General features: G+C 46.1%; 1 protein-coding gene and 1 long non-coding RNA gene across 2 annotated transcripts in view; one reads left to right on the forward strand and one right to left on the reverse strand.

Annotated features, from left to right (window-relative positions):
- LOC138566429 (uncharacterized) overlaps window positions 1-14734 on the reverse strand; it is a 195538-nt gene extending 180804 nt beyond the window's left edge. The window contains exon 1 of the long non-coding RNA XR_011301935.1: window positions 14599-14734. This is a non-coding gene — a long non-coding RNA (uncharacterized lncRNA). The remainder of the gene's footprint in view (window positions 1-14598) is intronic.
- ADAMTS9 (ADAM metallopeptidase with thrombospondin type 1 motif 9) overlaps window positions 1-24755 on the forward strand; it is a 1221593-nt gene that overhangs the window by 893780 nt on the left and 303058 nt on the right. Inside the window, exon 30 of the mRNA XM_069643707.1 lies at window positions 14621-14794. Coding sequence (XP_069499808.1) covers window positions 14621-14794 — 174 coding nt within the window. The remainder of the gene's footprint in view (window positions 1-14620; window positions 14795-24755) is intronic.

A 24755-nucleotide genomic window follows, 5' to 3' on the forward strand; every position in this document is an offset into this window, starting at 1 on the left:
CCAACACAATGATCAGGCAGAGTCAGGCAATTACTGATAACACACACCTGACAATTACACACACCAGACTTCCATCACACTTTCCCACCCGGATAAAAGGCGGAGCACAAAAGCACAGTTTGACCAAGGCAAACCACACGAGGAAGCAGCAGTTCCAAGATGGCAGTTTAATATGAGGAGAAAGACGGCAAGACCAGAGAGCGTTGCAAGGAGGGAAGTGCCCTTGACCTTTTTGGAAAAAAAACGCTACTTTCACAAGCGTTCGAGAACAAGAAACATAAGACCTGGAATTAAAGCTGAGGAAACGTGCATTGTGTGTCGGAGGGGCCCAGGGCTCTCCAGCGTCGATAGCCAAGGTGGGGAGTCACGGTTGCTGCCGTGGAGCTGTCCTTGGCTCCTACAACAAAGCAGCCCCAATAAAGCCAGCACAGCCGGTGAATCGGGGAGACTGATAGCAGAGGTTGCATGTGATGAACGACGCAAATATAATTGAACATCCAAAGAGTGACTGAACTTTTGAAGCCAAGATAGATACCATGTACAGAGTGGTCGAGCACCACGTGGGTGCTCATTCGAAGGTCTATGTTAGGTATCCAACTGAGAGGTGGCAAATGTAAATTGTGAATTGTGGAATCGAAGTGGTCCTGCATCAGGTAAAGCTAAACCCTGTGGACATTCGAAGGTCTTTGATAGCTAATATGAACTGCAGTTGGTCCGGGGCCCGTCGGAGGGAGACTAATTGTGTAAGAGGAAAGATCTGAGCAGGGTTGAGGGGGGCCGAGGTGAACCGTGAGTCACCGGAGAAAAGAATATTCTCTGAACATTGGAGAAGGGGATCTGAGCCCGGAAGAGGGGGATCCAAAGTAACAATTGTGGTATACAAAAGGGATCTGAGCCCATTTTAGGGGGATCTAGGGTGAAGAGTGAATCACCTGAATTGAGTACTTGTAAGAGGAAAGGAACTTTCCATTTGTTTTGGTACATCAGACCCTCTGAATCAAGAGACTTTGATAACTTAAGAGACCTGGTCACAGATGGTCCTGATGCTGGTAATGGAACTGTGTCCTTGTGCCGAAGAAGACCAAGAGTGTGCTATGCTTGAGTGAACCTCCTTGTCCCGGGCTGGAAATGTGGGGAAGGGAGGCCAACGGCCCGAAAATCCTGACGTATCATTTTGTGAACGCTTCTTTCTTTTTCATGAACACTACCCACACTATTTGTATTTAGCGGTAAGGATTGGCAATATTTGTTTTTAGTATAGGCCCTTTTATTTTGAGGAGACTCCACTATGACTGCCTTATTATTATTTGATGGTCCTAGCTTGCTCCCATCTATATATTTAGGAGTAGATAGGCATTTTTCACACCCTTGTTTAAGTTCAATAAACGCCCTTGAACTGTGGTCACCTGAGTCTGTCTTACTATTGATGCCATGCCTTCCTTACGCACCCCCTACTCACCTGGTGACTGCAAAAGTATATAGAGTGTGTCGCTGCCATAGTACACCACATCCAGTTTGCTCAAGCTGCCATATATAGTGTGGGTGCCCCTGTATGGCCTTTGAGAATCCCCCTGGGCACTCGGGGAACATTGTAGTTTGTAAAGCTGGGCGCTGCCGCAGTGCCCCTCCCCCAGTCAGCACACGTGACGAGGAATGTTACAAGGTGCAGCTATGGGCCTCGACCCAGCTCCTTCACACTTGGGGGCTTTCAGTAACATGTGAAGTGGAACGCCATTACAGGCTGCCTCCACGCACACTGCAAAGTATTTCTCTGCCCAGAACCAGTACACTCTCCATCCAGGGCTGCCGCGACCACCACGACAGCCATTTACGTGCCCGCCACGCTTGCCCACAGGATATAAAGAATAATCACGAGCGCAGCCGGGTTAGTGTTGCTGCACTGCGTCACTCTGGTGAGGCGAGTTTCTCTCCCTCTGTGAAGCTGTCAGGGTCTCAGTGCGGCCTCTGGAGGCCCTGCCACTCTGTCGAGCAGAGTGGTGTCGGTCCTCGCACCGGATCCAATAGATCTAATCCACCACAGCAGGTCTCTGAGTCACAGCACCCAGACCCCATCCTGAGGCCACCCTGCTTGCCGCCACACTTCTTGCTGCCTCGCCCACAGTGTCACCGCGGCCTGGAAGCGAAGGTCCAATCCGCTGCTATCATGCGAGTTCTGGGGTTCTAAAAGCAACTCCTTCATGCAGGATCATCTCCTCTGTACACCGGCTATATATCAAAGCACGTGGTATTAGTGGCCCGGTGAGATTGGTGCAAATCGCCTGCTCCACACGGAGCTCAAAGGGAAGCCGCCATATTGGCTTAGCTGCTCCACAATGCCCTGTGATAATAGACACTTTGCAAGTAGGAATTGGTGTGCTGTGTATAGAATGAAGGTGGCAAATGACTTTTTATGTATGGCTAGCAGCTTGCAACTTGAAATATCCCCCTGTTGAAATATTTTGCATTTTTAATAGTTTACCACTGTGATTCTTACCACTTTCATAATTTTCCATTGGGATACTTTACCATTTGGATAAGTTAACACCGATATATTTCTCAGCCAAGATATTTTGCCATTTTGATAATTTGCCATTTTTTAAAATAGCACTGTGATATTCTGCCACTGTAATATTTTGAAACTGAATTATTTGAATACTTGGATAATTTGCTACTGGGATATTTCACCCATGTGATATTTCATTAATTTTATAATTTACAACTGTATTATTTCCCACTCGGATAGTTTGCTACTCTATTTGCTACTTTGCCATTTCACACCTTTGATATTTCACCACTTTTGTCATTTACTGCTGTCATACTTTCCCCTTTCATAGTTTGCCACTGTAATATATGTCACCATTATATTTTGTAGCTTTGATCATTTGTCATTTTGGTAACTTGCACACCACTGTGTTAATTTACCACTATATTTTTTTCCCACTTGGATAGTTTGCCACTAGGATAGTTTACCACTGTGATATTTTGCCACTTTGACAATTGATCACTGGGACGTTTCTGCACTGGCATATTGCCACTATAATATTTAGCAAATACGATATTTGCCACTGTGAGGAGTCAGAAATGAGAGTCAGACACAAGATTATCATGTTTGGGGTTAAAAACGTTCATTGGGAATCGTTGGGAAAAGGCCTCGCTGACCCTGCTCTTAACGGTATTTCCTTACCTAAAATCAACAATTTAGGATCTGTCTGTGGGCCTCATCACGAGTTTGGCAGTAACCCTTAAATGCGGCGGTAGCACTATTACCGCCACATTTAAGGGTCCGCCAAATCACGGGTTTAGCAGATTTCTCCCCAGCTCTGAGCTGGGGAGAAATCCGCCGAAATTTCGCGCTATTACCTCCGGCGGAAAATCCGCCGACAGTAAGAGCGCGAAAATTCCCCATTGAGCCCAATGGGGAATGGGGAATTTCCGAATGGGCTCAGTGGGGAATGGGCAATACCTGTTCCGCCAAACCCTTGATCCGGCGCTATTAGCGCCGGGGGGTTTGGCGATAGGGCTATTAACGCCGGCGCTATTACCGTTAACCCTTACCGCCCAACTCGTGATGAGGCCCAGTGTCTGGACACAAGGACAGTTTTTGATTTTGACATCCTAACATTCTATCCTGACCCTCACACTACAAATCAAACTATATGATGAAAAGGGGAATGTCTTTAACCTGGTAATCATAAGGGAAAATAGAACAGTTTCAACATATATGTTCTCCATTGTAGAAGAACCTTAGTTCCAGAGGGTGATTCTTCCCTCTGGTTCTTTCTCAAGATGTTCTCCAAGGAGAAAACATTTGACTCCAAAGGGGAGGGTTCCCTTGTCCTGGTTTATTTCTTAATGTCTATGGGCCTCATTCCGAGTAGGGCGGTAAGAGTTAACAGTCACCGGTAACGAGACCGGTGCCCTTAAACCCTTACCACCCTACTATGAGTTCCCTTTGCGGGTCCTTCCTTAACGCCTGCAGGCGTTAAGGACAGGACCCGCAAAGGGACTCTGAGGTCAATAACGGTACCGTAATTTACGATACCGTTATTGCCACCTTCCCCCTTCCCATTGAGCCCTATGGGGGCTCAAATGGGAGTGGGGAATGGCGCTGGTGAATGAGGAATTACCAGTCCCTCCAACCTCGGAATGGAGCCGGTAATTACTCCATTCACCAGGCCGGTGTTTGGACGAGTTCGGAGGCAGCCATGCCGCAAATAGCGGCGTGGTTACCTCCGAACTCGGAATGAGGCCCTATGACTCTTCAGTACAGAGTTTTCCAAAGTAAAAATAATAAGGTCTTTGTTCCAGGGGGATTTCCTTCTCCTGGATTTTGTCTCACAGCAATGTATTCTTTAAAATAAAAATATACCAAGAGTGGCAAGCCTTGGTCCCAGATGTTAATTCCCTTCCCCTGGATTCTTCCGAAATGCCAATGACTCTTTGTCTAACAGTTTTGTGTTTTTTCTTGGTTCACAACAATCCTGTTATTTGCATAGAAAGCTTTGTAGTTCCTTCTTTCAAAAGCTCCTTCTCATTCAGCAAACACAGGTTTATATCCTTTCTTGGCACTTCATGTAGGTTTACAACTGCCTGGTATACTCCCCTGTCAGGACTTCTTAAGCACTTGTAACTGCTTGGTTTACTTGCTTGCCAGGACTTCTTATATTCACAGGTAACAGTTCCTCTTTCAGTTGCACAATTGCATATATCTTCTTGGATATTGAGCATCTGATTGATTCAACATTCACTCTGGTTGCCCCCCGATTTGAATTCCATACTCTCATATATGATTGGGGTCTGTATTCGGTTCTACGTTATTTTGCCGCAGGATTTTTCGTCGCGGGACTTTTCATCGCGGTTTTTTTGGGGGGGGTTACCCCCAAACCCCCGTTTATTTTTTTAATTATTCCCTTTCACCCACAAATATTTATTTTTTTAAACCCCCCCCGAAAAAAGAAATGATGATTTTTTTCCATAAAAAAATGGCGATGAAAAGTCCTGCGAGGAAAAATCCTGCGGCAAAAGAACTGTATACCCTGTATTCATAGTAGTTTTCCTTGATTTACAATCAGTCATTTTAATGTCTTTGTTTCTGTAGCTTTAATATTCACAGTTTATGTTTAATTCAGTCGCTGATGTGCCCTGGGCATCCCCACTTTGCTCGGTATGACTCACTAGCTCTGTGTGGTGTCTTTGGTCCCATTCGCGCTTACGTGGCAAAAAGCTTTGCTGCCCGCTTTCTACTCTGGACTGCTTTTACATCGTTCCGGCTTTGCTCCAGCACACCTTGATAGGTAAAACACTTGCTTCTCCCATTGCCGAACACCCAGGTGTATTCCCTTTGCTCCTGGCGTGTCTATGTCACATCTTGCTTGCGCAGCGTTCCTCTGTCTCTTTGTTGGTGAGCCCCTCGGCTCTGCCACAATGGTTTGTGCAGCAGCCTCTTGCAGTTGGTTTTTATTCTTTAAATGTCTTGCGCACCAGTGCATTCTAAAAACAACTAGAACATTAATTGAGCTTAAGACTCTTTCCGCTCTGTATCGTCCCCTTCTTCATCCTCGTCCCAGTACTTGGGTAATTGTGGGAGATGGAGTCCATTTATGTAAACTGATGTGGATTACTTGGGAAATTACTTGCAATAGTTCCAAATGATGAGCCAGTTGTATATGGATGATGATTACAACTGGAAGAGATAGTCTTGTAGCTTTTACCCGTTGGTCCAGGGATTGAAGTTTAGCCTAAAGGGTTTTGGGAAAAGATTTCTCTTTTTTCTCCAAAAGGGAATATAGATGCATGGCAATATGCCATTAGGGTATTGGCTATCAAGGGTTTTTCTTCATAGGTAAATGCGGGATCCCATCTCTCATCCAATGAAGCCATGACATCTCTCCAGAGGATTTCTCTTGCAATGTGATCCTCCCGCATATAGCCGCCCCGAGGGTCAGGATTAGGTAGTGGCATCCATCCCCTGGAATACGTGATGACTCCATTGAATTAATTACACCACCTAACAATTTGCCACAGGAATATTGTGCAACTAAGATAATCTACCATTTGTTAATTTACCACTGGGTTACTTCCAACTTTGATACGTTCCCACTGGAATAGCTGACCAGCGGAATACTTTTCCACTTTGATACCTTCCCACTTTAATAATTTGACACTCTTTATTTTCATTTTATTTATTGGATATTTGTAAGGTGCCTATACAACAAATGGTGTTTCAAGGCACCACAAGACACAAGGGAGAAGATAACAATAATGGTCCTACTAGGCCTTGTGACATGCGGATCGTGCAAGTGCATTAATCAAGTCACTGGTGGGCATGACGTCCTCCTGCATCAACCTTGTCCTCCTGTGCAGTCTACAGATGAAGCCCCTCCAAGGGTTTCTGGAAGCGAGGTGGCTGCAAGTCTCGAGATCTTGGATGGACAAGATTGCCCTCAACAAAGAGTTCCGACAAGCAATACAGTGGTGGGGCATGATGTCCTCCTGCATCAACCTTGTCCTCCTGTGCAGGCTACAGTTGAGGCCCTTGCAGGAGTTTCTGGATGCAAGTCTCAAGATCTTGGATGGACAAGATCGCCCTCAATGAGGAGTTCCGACAAGCAATACAGTGGTAGGGCATGGGCTCTCATCTCACGCAAGAGGTCCCTCCTTGCCAGGAGACAATCACCACGGATGCTTCTCTGGAAGGTTGGAGAGTTCACACCGGACAGTTGCACACCAGAGGCCTCTGGCTGCTGGAAGAAAAGACTCTTCACATCAACGTCCTGGAGCTCCGCGCCGTCTTCCGGTCCCTCAAGTCCTTCCTGCTATCACAGAGGAGCAAGGTTATGAGGATCTTCATGGACAACACCACCAACATGTTCTAGACCCGGAAGCAGGGTGGGACGCACTCTCCGTCGCTCTCTAGGGAGGAGCAGGATCTGTGGCACTAGGCCATTCATCAGGACATGTTTCTCGTCCCTTTTCACCTGGCAGGCACGAAGAACACCATTGCAGACTCGCTCAGCAGGGATCTACTTTCTTGCACCGAGAACCAGGTGAATCTTCTATTCTACTATTCTAGAAATAGGTCAACCCCATATCGACCTTTTACGCGACATCAACAAATTCAAAGTGTCAGATGTTCGTTCCCACAGCCGAAGAGCATGGGGGATGCATTCTCGTTCCCATGGGAGGGACTCTTCATATACGGTTTTCCCCCGCTCCCACTCCTACTATGAGTGATCAACACACTCAGACAGTGTCACTGCAGGATGATACTCATCGCTCTGGCGTGGCCGCAGCAAATCTGGTATCCAGACCTGCTCTGTCTGTCGGCAGTTCCATCCATCAGACTGCCACTACTTCCGGACTACTTCCGGAGAAGGAGGAGCGATTCTGCTCCATGACCCAGTGTCGCTGAACCTCAGGGCCTGGCTCCTGAAACACTAGGGTTTGGACGTTATCCTTTACCTGTGGAGTGTACGGGCATCCTGGCCAGGGCCTCGCCAATATTGACGTGATATAGTCATAAGTGGAAGTGTTTCTCTGTGTGGTGCCGGGCTCAGAAGATTACCCCTCTGAGTGTCACAGCTTTGCAGCTCCAACCATACCTGCTCTCCTTGGCCAAGGCTGGACTGGCTCATGCCTCTATCAAGGCACACCTGGCCGCCATATCCCATTACACGAGGGCACCGGGTAGGCCTTCTCTGTGGTCTCACAGACTCGTCAAGGAGTTCCCCAAAGGACTCTTCAGGACTTTTCCACCAGTGAAGGCTCCTGCCCCAGCTTGGAAGCTCAATGTGGTTTTGACTAAGCTCAAGGGGGAACCCTTTGAGCCGACGCATCAAGCCCCTCTCAAGTTTCTATTGTGGAAGACGGCGTTCCTCATGGCGATCACCTCAGCCAGGCGGGGAGATCCAGGCCCTGTCGTGCAAACAGCCGTACTTGTCTTGCCACGCTTCAAGGGTGGTACTGCATACACACCCCACCTTTATGTCGAAGGTGCCATCGGAGTTCCTCATCAACGAGCTTTTGGTGTTGCCTGTCTTCGTGAATCCATCATCACCAGTGGAGAGGGCCTTGAATTTGCTGGACGTTGCTTGTGCCTTGAAGTTTTATGTGCCACGCATGAAGTGCTTTCAGAAGACTTCTCAGCTGTTTGTCAATTTTGGACCTGTAAATCACGGAAAGGCCTTGTTGAAGGCTTGCACCTCCAGGTGGCTCTCCGGCTGCATCATGCACTGTCATCAACGAGAGCCCACTCCACCAAGAGCCATCGCAGCAACAATGGCGTTTCTCTCTGGTGTGCCCCTGCTCGACATCTGCAGGGCTGCTATGTGGAGGTCCACGCACACCTTCATGAGGTTCTACTTCATCGACAGTGATTCCAGGGTAGGTCGGCAGCAGGTTTCTTTAGAAGAGTGTCACAAGAGAGTGCTTCAGTGGGGAGGGAAGGGCTCCAGCAGTGAAGGAGTGGTGCAGAAGTTGGCCAGGGCAGAAGCGAGAGTGCCAATATGGTCCGTGATAGTTTTCGACGAACAGGGAAGAACCTGTTTTGACGAAACTTTCATGGATCGGACTTGTCTAGAAATCTCATCAGGGGAGAACAGAGGAAAGGAAGCGAAGGAGGGAGGAGAGGTGGCAGCAGGGGGGGCGGAGGTAGTGGATGGAGAGGAGGGAAGAGAAGGAGAGGATGAGAGGGTGGACAGGATGTCCTGGGTTTTAGAGCTGAAGTGAGAGGCCAGGGCCGTGCAGAGGGCCTGGGAGGGGACAGCAGAAGTAGAGACTGCAGCAGGATCGGCCAGCTCCTTGCAGAGAAGAGTTCGACCGAGTTGTTAGATGCCACAGAGACATGGGCTTGGATTCTTAGTGCGGACAGAGAGCTGATATTGCCTTTGGAGCAGGTGACAGTCCAGTTTGTCAGAGGATGCACAATTCCAGCCATTTCCTCTCAGCCACACTACACTTTCGTTTAAGGGTGGCTAGGTCGGAGTCGTACCAAGAATTGCACTTGGCTTTGGGCTTCAAGCGGATCTTCATAACAGGGGCAAGAGCATCGAGAGTATCAGAGATAGCAGAGTGGAGCATTGAAAGGGCAGTGTCTGGATGAGACTCAGCCAGGGGTGGGGGAGGAGGACAGAAAGTGGCAGTGAAAGCCTCAACTGACACATGCTCCAAGGGCCGGATGACCGAGAAGGTATATGGCAATGCTGGAGCAGGCTTGGCCTGCAGGGTAGAGAGGGGAGAGATGGTCGGAAAGGAGAAAGTGATTGCTCCAGGAGAGAGGAGTGGTTAGAAGGATAGAGAGGGGGAGGGCAGAGGAGATGAGAACATCGAGTGTGTTCTGCACAGTGAGTCGGGCCAGAGGGAAGAATAGAAAGCGAGAGAGAGTCGCAGAGGTCACGAAAGATTACAGAGTAGGGACAGGAAGCACCCAGGAGATGTTGAGGTGCCCAAGGAGGAGGAGTTGAGTGGTCCAGGTCAGGAGGGAGGAGGAGAGGTCAGCCCACTCAAAGAGGAAAGAGGTAGTCGGACCAGGTGGCCGATAGATAGTAGCAATGGTAAGAGAGTGGCTGGGAGAGAGAGAAAGCCTACAGACAAGGCATTCGAAGGAGGAGTAGGCCTGCATAGGAATCACAAAGGCAGGAATCCACTCAAGGAAGATCAAGGCTACACCCCCACTGGAATGGGTGGATATGGGCATGGAGAGGATCTTGTAGCAATCGGGAAGGAGAGTGTCACAGCTCGAGATAGAGCAGGCCGTGAACCATGTCTCGGTGTGGCTCTTCTTGGTTCATACTGCCCCTTTACGTGCTTACCAATTCTGAAGATGACCACAGGGGGTGGAGCTTAGGGAGAGGACTGTCATTGGATGGGGGCAGTATGACCCAGAGGACAGTGATTGGTTTACAGGAGAAATACAGTTTTAAAGCGAAAGTGAAACTGTTTTTCTTTTATCGAGGATTCCCAGCCTGACAACGGGGAATATTCATGGGCATGTGAATCCATGTCAGACCCATGCTGGAGAACAATAGTTATAGGTAAGTAGCTTAAACCATATGGACTTTTGGCTTGCTGATTGTTTTCTGTAGAGCAGCCATCCAGTCAGGTTTGTACCTGAGCCTTACAAGACAGCATCTGGCACACCTTGATTGAATGAATGTTCCTCAATCATCGGACTACCTCTGGTCCCCACTGACCTTTCTAGCCCTGTTTCTTGAAAAATGATCTTTGTTTACCACCCACTGGGCTGGCTTAAATTATCCACGTAAAAAGAATGTAATGCAAAAGGAGCTGCTGAGAAGCACTGCAGCAAGTAAATAACCAATGCTAAGCAACCAAGCTTCTATTCCCCTCCACAGCCACCGTGTGTCTGGTCCCATGTGTTCCTCCTTTCCTGCTTCCTCCTCCCATAATCTGCCTGTAGGGAATTGATGTCTCTGTGCCCCACCCAACCTGAGCGAGGAGGTACATTTAAAAATGTTTGCGTGATGTGTGTATTTTTTCAGTGTGATACTGTGTGTGTTTCTGACTGTGTATCCACATGGGTGAAGGAGTATGTGTGCGTGTGAGTGTATGCATGCATTTATGTAGGTGTATGATTCTATGAGTGTGTGTGTGAATGTGAGCACAAACGTTTCAATGAGTGTTCATGTTAGTGTCTACATGATTTTAGGTATGTATATGTTTGTGAGTGGACACAGGTACGTGTATATGTGTGCTGGCTGTATGTGTTTGGCACAGGTGGGGACTGCACTAGTATGCAAGTAATATACAGTACACAGTTGGATGTTACTGCTTCATAGAGCGAGCTCAGTAGCATCTCGGGAGGGTGCGTTTTGGACAAACAGGAAAAGATAATGGATGAGAATGGCCATAAGGATTAGCATGGCCATGGATAGTTAATGGGTGGGTAAATAAGCAAACAACATCTGCGAGTTGTGTCCCCCTCCTCACATCACATCTCTGTCGCATCTGTACTCCAATGAAATAGTTATGGCTTTTAGGTGCCCCTTTTTATAGGAGTCTGATCTACTAAAACGTACTGTAGTAAAAGGGACATACTTTTAAAGTATAATCTGGAGGAAAGTGGGATGAGAATTAACTTCTAGACACATGATATTGGCTCTAGGTTTTGGATTATAATAGAAAATAATTATCCAAGGAGTGTTTCCGGAGAAACCAGTCTTCTGGGAAAAGGGTGCCCAATAGGAATCTGGAAGAGAAGAGTCTTGTGTAAAATATGAATAATCCTTCCTTCAGAGTGCATGGAGCCACCTTGCAGGTGGGACCTATGTTGTTAAAACACACAGGTGAGGTAGTATTGAGAAATTCTGAGCCCTTTCAGAAGCCAAGCGGCATCAATGGGGAAGCCATGAAGTAGGGACACACAAGAAAAGATGATGTGTGATGTCCTTCTCTGTTGTCCACTCCAGTATGATGATGTTTCTTAAAATGACAAAATGTTCTTTTTAATGTTGTCACTGTATCATACACTAAATTTGGTGAAGTGGAGGTTCTTGCTGGAATGCTATTATAACTGTGGGACAACAGACACCTATAAGTACTAAGCACATTGATTGACAGTCAAAAGACAGTTACTGGTTCCACAACCATCAGAGGTGGCTAGTTACATTTTCCTTCAATATTAGGTTTATGTTGGTACCAATGAGTACCAACTGCACTTGTGCAAATGTATACAAATACTGCATATTGCATAGCTGTTGAGCTGCAGTATTCCCCATATTAACCTGGTGTATTTCCTTCATCTGTGTTGCTGTCATTTTATAAACTGACTCCATGCACTGTCTCACAAACATGTCCTCCACATTTTGAAAACCAGCAACACAGAGCCTTGGAACCATCTTTTGATTTCATTTCCAGTCCCCTGGAACTATGAAACCCTGTGTCTTCTAGTCCTGGCTCCTGAACTTGAACAAACTGTGAGATCCCTGATAACTCACTTCAGGCCCCTGGTCTTCAGTCAGATTTTTAATCTGCCGAAATTGATAGCACTTAAAATATATAGGATAAATGCTGATGGTGAGGGACATTTTACCTTTTGGTAATACTGTGAAGGCAGTTGAATGTCTGATATTAATCAAATACAGTACAGGGCATTGTACTCTGTTGGCTCACCATATTTCTACCACTGGATGGGTCGACTTTGTATGATTAAATCGGTGGCATTGAACAGTATAGCACACGACACAGACAAGCCACTTCCTCCAAGAGATCTATGCAATGTACCTTCATGGCTGCACATTCATCCTCTTTACCAACAGGGTGTTGAGACAAACGGAAGTGATATGATGCGCACAGGTTTCTGAAACAAGCTAATATTTCCTCTCCTCATTATTATCGGTGCACTGAAACTAATCGGCATTCTTCAACAGAGAAGTTTCACAATAATCGTAAATTGAATAGTGTAGACATCAGTCAGTGATCAGCTATTATATTCAAATAGCCATTTTGCATTCTTTAAAAGTTATTTTTTCCACTGAATTCCTTTTTATCTGTTAGTGTGCTCGACATTGTGTGTATTTGCCATGCTTCATTACTTTTGGAGAATATTAGATGTGCGGATTGTGGATTATTGTATGTGTGTATGCAGACCTAGAACAATTGCATGTGGGAATATACATTCCATGCAGATTGTATGTGGCTATTGTGCTTAAGTACATTACAACCATATTCCATATGTATGTGTGCATTATAAGTTAATGTTTGCACTTATCTATGTGTGTTTGAAGTGCTTATGTGTGTACGTGAATTCCACATAACTCATGCATGTTTTCCAAACATAATGCATGTGCTTATTGAGTCTTGTGCACTTATGGATATTATTTGAGTATTGTGCTTAAGTGTTTTTGGAACAAATGTTAAGTGCGTATACTTAGGCAGTGGAATGCTTTATTGAGATTTGTATGGATGTGGAGACATGCTGTGCCTATTGCATATGCATATTGTGCTTACATGCCTTCCAAATGTAGTGTGTGTGATAGTGTGTTGCATGTTGTCTATGTGTATGCATATTATGTGCATATGGCTTGTGTGCATCCCTTTTGTGTTCCAAGAGTACATGTGCATATGCTGATGGTATCAGCCATGTTTACTGGCATTGCAAATGGAAGATATGTATGTATTGCATGTTGTCTGTTCGTATAATTATAACACACGGAGTGTATTTGTCTATTATGTGTGTGTAGTGCCAGTGTATTGTGTATGCGATTGCACGGTCTGGAGGGGTACTTGTGGGGGTGGGTGTATGCACAGTCATTCGGGACATAAATTCAGTGTATTTTGTCACTGCATACTGGCTATGCAAATTGTGCTCCATTATATTCAGAGTACTGTGGGTGCGTTGTTGTGGTCATGTTGTGGGTTTGTACGCACATGCGCTGTCACTCTGAATGTGATTGACAGGTCCAAATTATGGATATATTTTGGGATTTTAAAAAGTGATAATCTCAAATTTGATTAATCCGATTTTCAAAATGTCGATAGTGTGCACCAGATTCTGGCAAGGACTAGCTAGATTTTTGCCAAATAGCCGAAAAATAACAGGGGACAATATCCTGACCTATGTCCCAAAACCGTGTTTTTGTATGCTCTATGGCAACCCCAATGCAAACAACTATTTTTCAACATTATTTTCATACATGAAAATGTCCATGAAACTTCACCAGACTCGGTATCAATGTTTGTAGGCGACCAGCATTTGCTTGCTGAAGTTTGCAGAGTTGGTGGACAAGGTCAAAAGTTATAGAATAAAAAATATGTTCTTATTTTCCTATTTTAAATATACTGAAACCTTAACTGTAGTGATTCTCCCTTAATATAGCAATAATTGTTTTGTTTGAACCACACAATAAAGAAAAGGGCCTTTTAGCTTGTTAGTTAATTTAGTTTTAGGCAAGTATATGCATATGCACACAAATAAATGTAAGCACCAAGTATCAAATTCAAGTGACGAATTGCTGATCCCCGCACACCTGGGTGTGGTATAATTGCTTAAGAGGACATATTGCACCGTTTCATTTCCATTTAAGAAGTATATTTAAAATGACCAGAATTGCGTGCAGTGCATAATGCTGGGTATTAGACTGCTCATAGGCGCTGTGATTCTTTGCACTTAAGAGATCTAGCGCGAAAGGGAAGTGATTTTTCCAGGACAACAACATCTGGGCAGGTGCAAGTTATTGGTTTAATCTCCAGGGTATAATCATTAGGCCACATCTCTCCAGCGCTAGGCGCTAGTTTCCAAATATGCTGACAGAGAGGTGTCCCAGTGGAAGTAATTGTCTGCCCGCTATTGCCTTAATTATCACACAAGGTCGCTTACATTTAGGAAGCGCATGCAGAGATAGAAACCGAAAGGAGGGGGATCTCGAGGGCTGACTGGAATCTTCAATATACATGGACATTTTAGAAAAGAAGGCAAGACTGAATAGTCATACACTGTGGGCCTCAGATCGACACTCACACATCGGTTATAGTTGTCACAGTAAATTAAACCTCGCTTTACATCTACAAGTAAGCAATGCAGCTGTCACGTTTTAACTGGACTATTTAAATGACAATAGGGCCCCGAAACCTCACACTTACCGTGCCTTCTGTCGCCCCTCAGTGTTCGGTGTCGTGTGGACGGGGACTTCAGCGGAGAGCCGTTTACTGTCCCCCTGGAGGCCAGAAAGGCGGCCGGGAGCCCGCCTGCAAACAGTCCAGCAGACCTGCCTCGGAACAAAGCTGCCAGGCTCAGGAGTGTACCGTGCACAGCTGGAGAGCCGAGGCATGGCAAGAAGTAAGTGGGGGGCCTGGGGCGGGAGCTCGCGCCGCGCGCACACCGCGTACTACACGCGCAGCTCATCATTCTGCTTGCCGCCGCCCCCCTCGTGCCCCCAAAGATCGTATTACCCATTCCGTGAAATGCGCGCGAAGGACTTGCACGAGATGGCTGACTGCAACCCCAGATTGTTTTTGTCAGGTGGCCAAGATGTCTGCGCGCGGCGGAGGTTGACTCTGTGCTTGATACATACACATCAGATGCAGAGAAGGGCGCTGCATGCCAGCTGACCAGACAAAAAAAGAAGCTGCAACCGTGTGAGGCAGTTCTAATTCGCCGCACGCAGGTGCAATTCCGTGTCTAATCATCGCAAACGTGCTCTCAATATGCGTCCCGATGTGGGTGTTACTAAGAGCTGAAGCGATAAAGTGGTCCAGAATTTGTGTGAAAATCAAGTCCCTGGACCAGTGAGTTATCTTTGGAATGCTACAATGTGCTGATAACGACGTGTTATTTCTGGGCAATGAAAAGGGCCTGTTCATAGACACAACTCGCTGCAGATGTGCAGTTCGCAGCCAGGGTGCCTGGGTAAATAGCATTGCTAAAAAGTAATGAGATATAAGTGTACATATCAGCCAAGTCAGTTCTGCGGAACACATATGCGGCAAAGCCTGCATTCTTTTGCAGTACTTACCAAACTAAAACATTATCCCAACACTAGCTTCTGGTTGTCTTCTTTGTAGAGTTTTTCTACAGCTGGAAATATTTAAGGATCCTTCTCCCCTTTCTGGACTTGCTTCCCCGTCCCCCCTCTGCTTTCAGAAGGTGGCTCTTGAGTCTTCTCTAAGAGTTTACAGGGAACCAGGCTTCATCAAGCGTGCACTGGAAATGCAGAACTCATGTGACCGACCCAATTCCAAGAAACGGTTGAAGACATTCTTCCCGTTCATTAATCCTGTAGTGGAAAATTGATTACAGATGTGGTCATTTTTTTCTTCGTTTTTGTGTGCATTTTGCTCATGTTACTGTTTATCCTTGAAAAGTGTGCTACAACTGCTCTTTTCCCTATCTAAACTGATAGGATTTACTTGTGAAGAGGTCAGGCTGTGGTCAAAGTGTTGCATCATGAAGTGTCTGTGCTCTGAACAAGATAAGATACCATTACATTACATTGCAACATGGCTTTAATGCTAATATCGTCATCTAATAATAATAAATCATAGTTACATGCTTGGTTATAGCACAAAAAGAAGAAATAAGAACAGAGATGGTTGAGACTGTGTGTCGGTCGGAATGGCTAACCCTGCGCACTAACATGAGTGGGGGTTTAGGTTCTAGTAAGAGACAGGGAGGCAAGTATTATGCATGAAACATCTTTACTAACCATCAGCAGCAAAAATTGAACAAATGTGCAGCAAACACCAGAAACATTTTTTTAAAACAGTATTAAAACCCAAAGAAAAAAACATATAAAGACCCCAACCCAAGATGGCAGTCCTGGCATGTCAACCAATAAGGGTCCCCCCCCCCCTGTATTAAGGTCCATGTCACTAGTCCATCATCCTCTTCTCAAGCTGTGAGAGGAAAGCAGATGAGGACAACCCACGACAAACCACGAGCCCCACCTAGCCGGAAATGGAATTCCACCGGAACCTTGCATTCTTCCATCCATATTCCTGAAGTACCACCGCCATCTTGTACTCAAACGACCGCTCGAGGAAGAGAACACAATATAAATAAGGGGAAGAGAGGGAGAGATAATACCTGCCTCGGTGTCTATTAATAGAATATACACCCCCACTCAGGTTAGTGCAGGGGGTTAGCCATTCTATGTCGAGACAGGAGGCTTCCTATAATGCAAGTGCAAAGCTCTTGCAACACCACATTGGCTATATGTTGAATTTGATAGAAAGATTTAAACGTAGACTCCTTTGACCAGTCAGATGCTCGTAGGATATCCTCCAACCTCCCCCCAGCAAAGCCGACTTAGAGGCCATAGCTCCCCTAGCCGAATGAGCTCCAAAAATGGACTTGTCTTTCCCAGCCTCCCTCATAACCCAGCGAGCTAAGGTGGCTGAGGAAACAGCAGCAAAAGGCTTTCTGAAGGAGACAAGCAACTGAGAGGTGGAAGGAGCCTGCAACTCACTAGTAACATTGATATAGGTTTGCAAACAATGAACCGCACACAATTTCTGATCCACCCAAAAATGAAGGATAAGAAATTGAGGTAGACAAACACATTGTCCTGCGTGAAATAAAGAATGTTGCCCCTTCTGGGGAAGAAACCTTATTATCCACATCTAATGCTTTAACATCAGAAAGCCTTCTAATGGAAACCAATCCCAACAGCACGGTTAATTTTGCAGATAATTGCTGAAGCAAAAGATTATCATTAACTGGCCATGATTGGAACAAACGGAAGCCCAGATTCACATCCCAGAAAACAGAATACTTAGCCTTAGGAGCGATCTTAATCCTGATGGACTGTAAGGTTCTTCTCACTAGGAAATGTCGACCCACCAGTGCTTGTTTGACCAAAATATGACTCGCCAAGATGGAAGAGCGAAAACTATTGATTGTCCTGTATGCTTTCCTCACTTTAAAGAGAGATACCTGGAAGTTAACTACATTTACTGGAGCAGTAGAAAAGAAATCAAGAACCCTCTCCATGCACAAGTCCACCCAGCATACTCACACAGATTAATAGGAAGCTTGAGTGTTTCTAGCCCAAGAGTCTGATGACCTGAGAAGCGTCACTCGAATGGGCTGGGAATGCCCAGGATTCGCAGATATCCTACATGCCATGAACTGCAGTTGCCACTGCAAGACCAATTCGTGACTATCAGCGGGAAGGATGGAAGCAGCCTGGGGATGTCCACCGCGAGTTCCAGAAGGGCTGGAAACCATATCTAGGTTGGCCAAAAAGGGGTCATGAGGAAGGTGACTCCAGCCCTGAAGGAAAGCGTCCACTGCCACTGCGTCCGAATCGGATACCAGCTGAAGAAGCGAAGGACCTGGCAGTGGAGATCAGTGAGCAACAGGCCCCAAATTTATGACAGGTGCGCAAACACTTTGCTGTACAGCTTCCAATCGCTGCTGTCCCAAAAAAACCTCGAGTTCCAATCCACCACTGTGTTGTAGAGGTTTGCAACATAATCCTACGATTGAGGCAGAAGTGCCAAAAATCCCATGCTATGTCCACTAATCGCTTGGATTGATTTCCCCCAATTTGTTGATGTAGCGGACCTCAAGAGGATGCAACACTTCACCCTGTCCTTGGTGAAACTCTTCACTGCAAAGGACCCCGCTAAGAGTTTGAGACGATCGATATCGAGAGACTGCTCTAGAGCAGACCACTTTCCCCGCGTAGAAACCTCTTGCCTTCATGGTCACCAACGGTACAGACTGGCATCCGAATATAACACCATAAGTGGAGTGTAGCCAAATAGAGCTCGCCCGTTCCACGCTTGCATGTGCTGCAGCCACCAATGAAGCTCTGCCATTGCATCATGAGAAAGATGCACCACCTGAGAATAGGGAGCCCCTGACTGAAGATGTTGAGTTGTCAACTCTGAAGAGCCCTGTAATGGAGGTGGGCCAGCAAAATGGCAGCCTGAATGGATGCTGATAGCATACCTATAACCCTGGCAAGAAGCCAAAGTGACTACAGCCCTTTCTACACCAAAGACTTGATGTGGGATTGAACCCCTTGCATCCTCTTCTGGGGCAACCGGAGCTGGCACAGCTGAGACTCTATAACGAAGTCCAGAAACTGCACACATTGTGTAGGCACAAGGACAGACTTTTCCTGGTTGATTACAAACCCCAGATCCTGAAGCAGGGACACCGTCAACCGAAGTTGGGCGAGAAGGATACTCTCCTCTTGCACTAGAATGAGCATGTCATTCAGGTACATGAGTATCCTTATCCCCCTGGACTGCAGGAAAGCCATCACTGGCCTCAGCTGCTTGGTGAAGCAACAAGGGGCTGAGGAGAGACCAAAGTAGGAGAGATGCAAACTGCCAAAACCGATCCTGCCACTGAAACTGCATATACTGCTGATGAGGGGGAAAAACCGGTACCACCAAATACGCATCCTTCAAGTCAATCTTGCCCATCCAAACCCCCTTTTGGAGAGAATCCCTCAGAAGATGAATCCCTCCATCTTGAAGTGACGATGCAGCACAAAAGAATTGAGGGCTAACCAGTCTGACCCCTCCATCTGGTTTGGGCACAAAAAAGCTGTGAAAAGGGGAATCCACCATCACCCACCATCACCGTGGGAACCACTGGCCCCTTCTGAACGAGATTGAGCATCTAAGCACCTCAGCATCTGCGCAAACCTGTCTCTCCTGACTGAATACCTACGGACGAGGACGACCACCTGAAAGGGGGGGGGGGCTGTAAAACTCCATGCAGAACAACTGCACTGTCTGCAGCACCCAAGCGTCAGCCCTGAGATGAGCCAAATTGTGAGCAAAACGTGCTAACCTCCTCCAAGCTCTCCTCAAGAAGAATCACATAAATAAAAAATGCTCACCTGAAGCATTTAGTCCACGGTCTGCTCCCCTGTAGGAGCGGCCTCTCCATTGCATCCCCCACTGTGGACAGAAGGTGTCCGCAGTGCCTCTGGAGCTGAACCCGGAATGCCCTGCTCTAGGCGCAAACTAGTGGGGCGGACTTTTTTGATGTTATTCTGTGCTTTATCTAAGGCAGTGAACATGTGCACAAATGAAGAGAGCTCCTTGACAAATCTCTCTCCAAAGAGCAAACACTAGGCCTTAGGCCCTGCCTTTGCCAGGGCCATGTCAGCCAACTTGGGATCTAAGCGCATCAGTAAATATTTATGCCGCTCTGATGACAAAGCTGAGTTGTCGTTGCCGAGCAGGTACACAGAATGCTGGACCCAGTCCCTGACTACATTGACATCAAGTGGGATCTCATGTACGGCACTCTCTTCCAGCATATCGAAAACATGAGCAAGGGGACCCAACACATCCAACAGTTTGTCCTGACACGACCTCAGAGCCTTGTCCATTCCATTTCTTTGCCCTTTTTTGACAGAAAAAACAGCATAGAATGGTCAGGGGTCACTGCCTCCTTATTAGTGCCTCTTTCTCCATGTATTTCCTTACCCAGTGCTGTATGAAGGAAGACACAGCCTCCGATTCCTCCACACAGCCGAGCAAGGGTCAAATAATTTCTCCCCTAACATGTCTCAGCGCACTTTCTTCCCTTCCTGGCATACCTCCTTCTCCCTCTTAGTGGGGGAGTCAGAATCCACAGAAGACAAGGAGGATTTGGATAAAGAAGCCACAGGAGAACCCCTATCCCTGCTCCTATGCCTTTTCCTGGCCTGGGACCCCTTCTCTACATGTTTAGTCTTTTCTGTACACTTGCAAGATCTAGGAATCTCCACTGGAACCCCAGAGGGGCCAGCAGGGCCTTTCCATGAAAAACAGCTATACCCTTCACCAGGTGGTCAAAAGCAGAAGCTAAAGAATTGTTGAGATCCCACAATGCATCATTAACTGACTCTTGGACCACCCTCCGAAGGTGTCTATCACCCCCTTCCAACCTGCGTCCTGAAGCCCCTTCTTTAGCTGGGTCCTTATTCCCATCTAAGGAACTACCCTGACTAAGGATACCCGCTTCATTTCCCTCTGGTTGCAGGTCTTCCCCTCTACCTCCCAGTTATAGCAGAAAAAGAGGGGGAGGGGGATATTTGGACACAAACAGCGAGCCCCAAAAACCTTGAGCAGAGGTTAGTCTTCTACCCAGTTGCCTTGCAAGCACCCCACAGGAGAAAAAAAGAAAGGCCGAGCAGGTGGTCACAAACCATATACCTCTTAAGGAGCCTGTCACACGCTCCCAAGCCGAGCAAGCTTCTTTAAGACCAAGTCGGGGAAAACTGCGTGTCACAGTAGCAAAGTAGCACCTCACAATACCTGAGCTCTGAAACGATGTTGCCTGAAGGAATGGTTGCAAGATGGCACATGTGCCTGTGACATACTCCTTAAGTGAGCCCTTCCCCCAGGGACTCGCTCGACAAGTAAATAGAAACAAAGAGTTCTTGTTTGCCTCTCCCCAGCACACGTTCTCGAGAGCTACGTAGAGACGTTCAGCGCGGAAGGCCAAAAAGACTTCCCGGGCTTCCTTTAACACAAGCGAAACTCTTGCTCGTACGACACACAGCAAAGCCAGTGCAGCAAAAATGAAAACGATGCACAATATAAGAGCAGAATAATGTCAGTACACAATACACTTTCAAACAGCGGAATGCAAGCAACACTGCACGTCATAAAATTAAGAAACACTTATGCAATAATGTGCTGTAAAATTCAGTAAGCATTTAAAGGTTTTAAATACTGTTTTAAAAAAAAATCTGGTGTTTTCTAAAAAGAAATTCAACCGTTGCTGCTGGTTGTTAGTAAAGAAGTTTCATGGATAATAGGAAGCCTCCAGTATCGACATCGAATTGAATTATAAACTGTGAAGTGAACACCTACATTAGCTTCCATCTTCATCATGGGATGAGTGGCTTCAGCGCTGCATAGCGTTTCTAGAAGCATTTTGTCTGTGCTTTTTGATTTACTTTCTTTGCGTTCTCCCTTTCTGTCATTTTTTTATTTTCTTTAATAATTTGTAGTACACTCCCAAGCGCTTCCATCCTCCACCCACTACCATCTTCCCCTTCCTTGCTTCCCTCATGCCACCCCCTCCCACCCACCAACTACTGATTGGGCCCTGAGACCTTGCCCTGAGGCTCAGAACACCTTTGTAAGTTGTAGGCCCTGCAGCACCCCCTCACTCAGCTTCCAACTTCATCGTGGGGTGAGTGGCTGCAGTGCTAAATAGTGCTTCTAGAAGCATTATTTCTGTGCTTTTCATTTGACTTTTCTTGTATTCTCCCTTTCCGTTCTTTCTTTAATTTTCTTAAATAATCTGTAGTGCACTCCATGCGCTTCTTTCCTACTCTCCCACCCTCTGCCCATTCCTTGATTCCCTCCTGCCCACCAACAACTGATTGGGCCCTAAGGCCTTCTTCTTCAACACTTGTAGGGAAGCCTTTCCGGGGCAGCCCTCTGCTAAGGGCCCAAGGCAAAGGGCAGCTTCCATAGAAGCAGCTCCACTCCGTATGTGCCGGTGTTCGCCTGTGAAGCCTGAAGCCATCAACCAGCAGCTACTTATAAGCTAAGCATGGGCTGGGTGGGGAGTGTAGCAAGTAGTGTACTTCAGTGGAACCCTACCACTCTTGTTACCCTATCAAACCTAGTACACCCCTGTATGTGAGCAAGAAACTTGTTTTGCAATCACCCCAGTACCCCCAAGTGTTGTGGTTCCCCATTTACTGCTGTTTTTCAGATTTAGTCATTTTTCCCGCTTGCCAGATCTCTCAAAGCACTGTGTTTTATGCCTGTCGTTGTGTCTCAAATTAAATCATTATTTCCCACTGGCTAGGTCTCTCAAATCACTGTTTTTTATACCTGCGGCTGTGTCTCAAATGTATGCATTTTTCCACACCTCCCAGGTCTCTCAAATCACAGTGTTTTATACCTGCCTCTCTGTCTCAGATTTAGGCATTTTTTCCCACTTCCCAGGTATCTCAAAGCTGTGTGTTTTATGCCTGATGCTGTGTCTCAAATGTAGGCGTTATTTCCCACTTTCCAGGTCTCTCAAAGTGCTGTGTTTCCTACATGTTGCTGTGTCTCAGATTTAGGCAATTTCTCCCACTTGCCGAGTCTCTAAGGTTGTGTGTCTTTATAACTGCTGTTAAATCTAGAAGCACTTCCATGGCTGCTTTATCACACCATTTCCTTTTCTTTCCTCCTCATCTAGGTGTTGTCTCTTCTATCAATGTTTCAGCTCTTAGTGCCTCTCCACTACAGCTGCATTCCAGCTCTGGGTGTTCCCTCCCCCATTTGATTCCTACAATTCTAGGTGCTCCTCCCCAGGACAGTGTCCCAATTATTTTAGGGGTCCATATACTCATTAGTGCTTCAAGTCCAAGTCCTCAACCCTAGACTGCTTTTTCCCACTACTTGGTGATTCTCTGACTGCAGTTTCTTGAGTTTGAGTAAGTGCACCATGGCATGCAATCAAGAACTACCTCCCAGCCCTGACCTTTCCCCCAACCCATTTTGTAATCCAACAGATCCTGAATGAGCTGCACTCTCCCCACCCTCCGCCCGACAATAAACACAAACAACGGAAGCCACCAAGGAAACCGCAACATAAAAAGATCCCTAAACTAAACCAACAGCAAAATAAATAAATATATAAACAACAACCAGCATAAAACTCAGAAAGGTTGTCGAGCTGGGCGTGGGCCCCTATGAGCCAAAACGCAACATAAACCTCAAAAACTAGGTGACTTTAAGAGAACAGAACATGTCATGCCACAGAACAGGACGACACGTAAGAAAATGCAAAGAAAGGATAAATGAAATGGAACCACACCCGGCCATCATGCCATCAAATACCAACACAGCGATGGAGCACACACTAATAAGCACAACAGAAAGAGAACACTGTCAAAAACAAGTCAAAAATCATTATATCTAACTACGGACCACTTTATACACTACGGACCACTCTACATGACATCAAACGACCACCGTAAATTTTAGACACACCAACAGGAGACGAGGACCGCATAGGAAAAAGGCAGAAACAGATGGAAGGAGAATGATGGGAAACAACAGTATCACCTCCTACAACACCAGAACCTAAGGGGATCAACAGCAACTGCAACTAGACATAGAAGAGGACATAGAAGAGGAGCCAGAAGAAGTAATGGACCCAATACGAAACCTAGCCGATCTACTCAATGATGAATCAGACCCAACAGAACACATCCCATATCCTGAAAATGAGGAAACTTCCCAACAAGGCCACACACAGACAAATGCAAGACCAAAGCAGGACACTATTAAGAAAAACATACACTGCAACCTACTAATCTCTGGATCGATGTCCAAGAAAAAAAGGAGGAGGACTTGCAGTAGCCTACAAAGAACACCAAAAAAAAAAAACAGACCTGCTGAACATCCTGAACTTCGAATCCCTTCTCCTTCCCCTGACATTGGGCTCACAAACAAAACTCACATTCATACTCATCTATAGATCACTGACATACAATGACATTTTCATAGACACCTTCATAGAAGCCATCACAAACCTGGTCATCACACATGATTACCTGATCATCCTCTGGGACTGCAACATATGACTTGAAGAAGAAAATGCAAACTCGCAGAAATCACTAACTAAGCAGCTTGAGACAATGAGACTGCGACAGATGGTGAAAAGAGCGACACACTCGGCAGGACACACCCTTGATACAATCATTGCCAACAAAGAACTGATCTCAGCTGCGCCACCAATACAAATACAATGGAGCGACCACCTCATTATACCGTGTGTGATCCAACTACCATCAACACTATCTATACAGCCCCTAAAGTGCCCCCGATTTGGATAAGAAATTGTAACACTGTCAAAGACAGCAACTTGGAAGAACAACTAGAATCCTCAAAACCATCAATCGCAATCTTGGAAGCAACTGACCTGGACGAAAAAGCAGATGTAATACAGAAATGGATCGCTGAAACAATCAACAGCATCGCCCCGGAATACCCTCTCGCCCCTTTATGAAAGAAAGCAGTGGGGAGATAGTTCACGCCCCACCTCAACACAATGAAAAAAACGAACCAGAAACTAGCACAAGAATGTAGGAAAAACTACGACCAAGCCAAAGGAATGTTTTATCGAAAACAAATCCGAGCATACAAAGAGGAAATCCTTAAATCGAAAAAGAAATACTGTGACAATCGGATCACAAAAGCCACCAACACTCAGAAGCAACTATTCAACATCATAAATGAGATAAGAAACCCCCTAGATGCAATAACACACCCGTGCCTTCACAAAACTATGCAATGATCTCACAGATCACTTGAAAAATGCAATCAACAGC

The sequence above is a fragment of the Ambystoma mexicanum genome, chromosome 2p, assembly GCF_040938575.1.
Source record: "Ambystoma mexicanum isolate Mex_15411 chromosome 2p, UKY_AmexF1_1, whole genome shotgun sequence".
In the NCBI taxonomy this organism is placed as follows: domain Eukaryota; kingdom Metazoa; phylum Chordata; class Amphibia; order Caudata; family Ambystomatidae; genus Ambystoma; species Ambystoma mexicanum.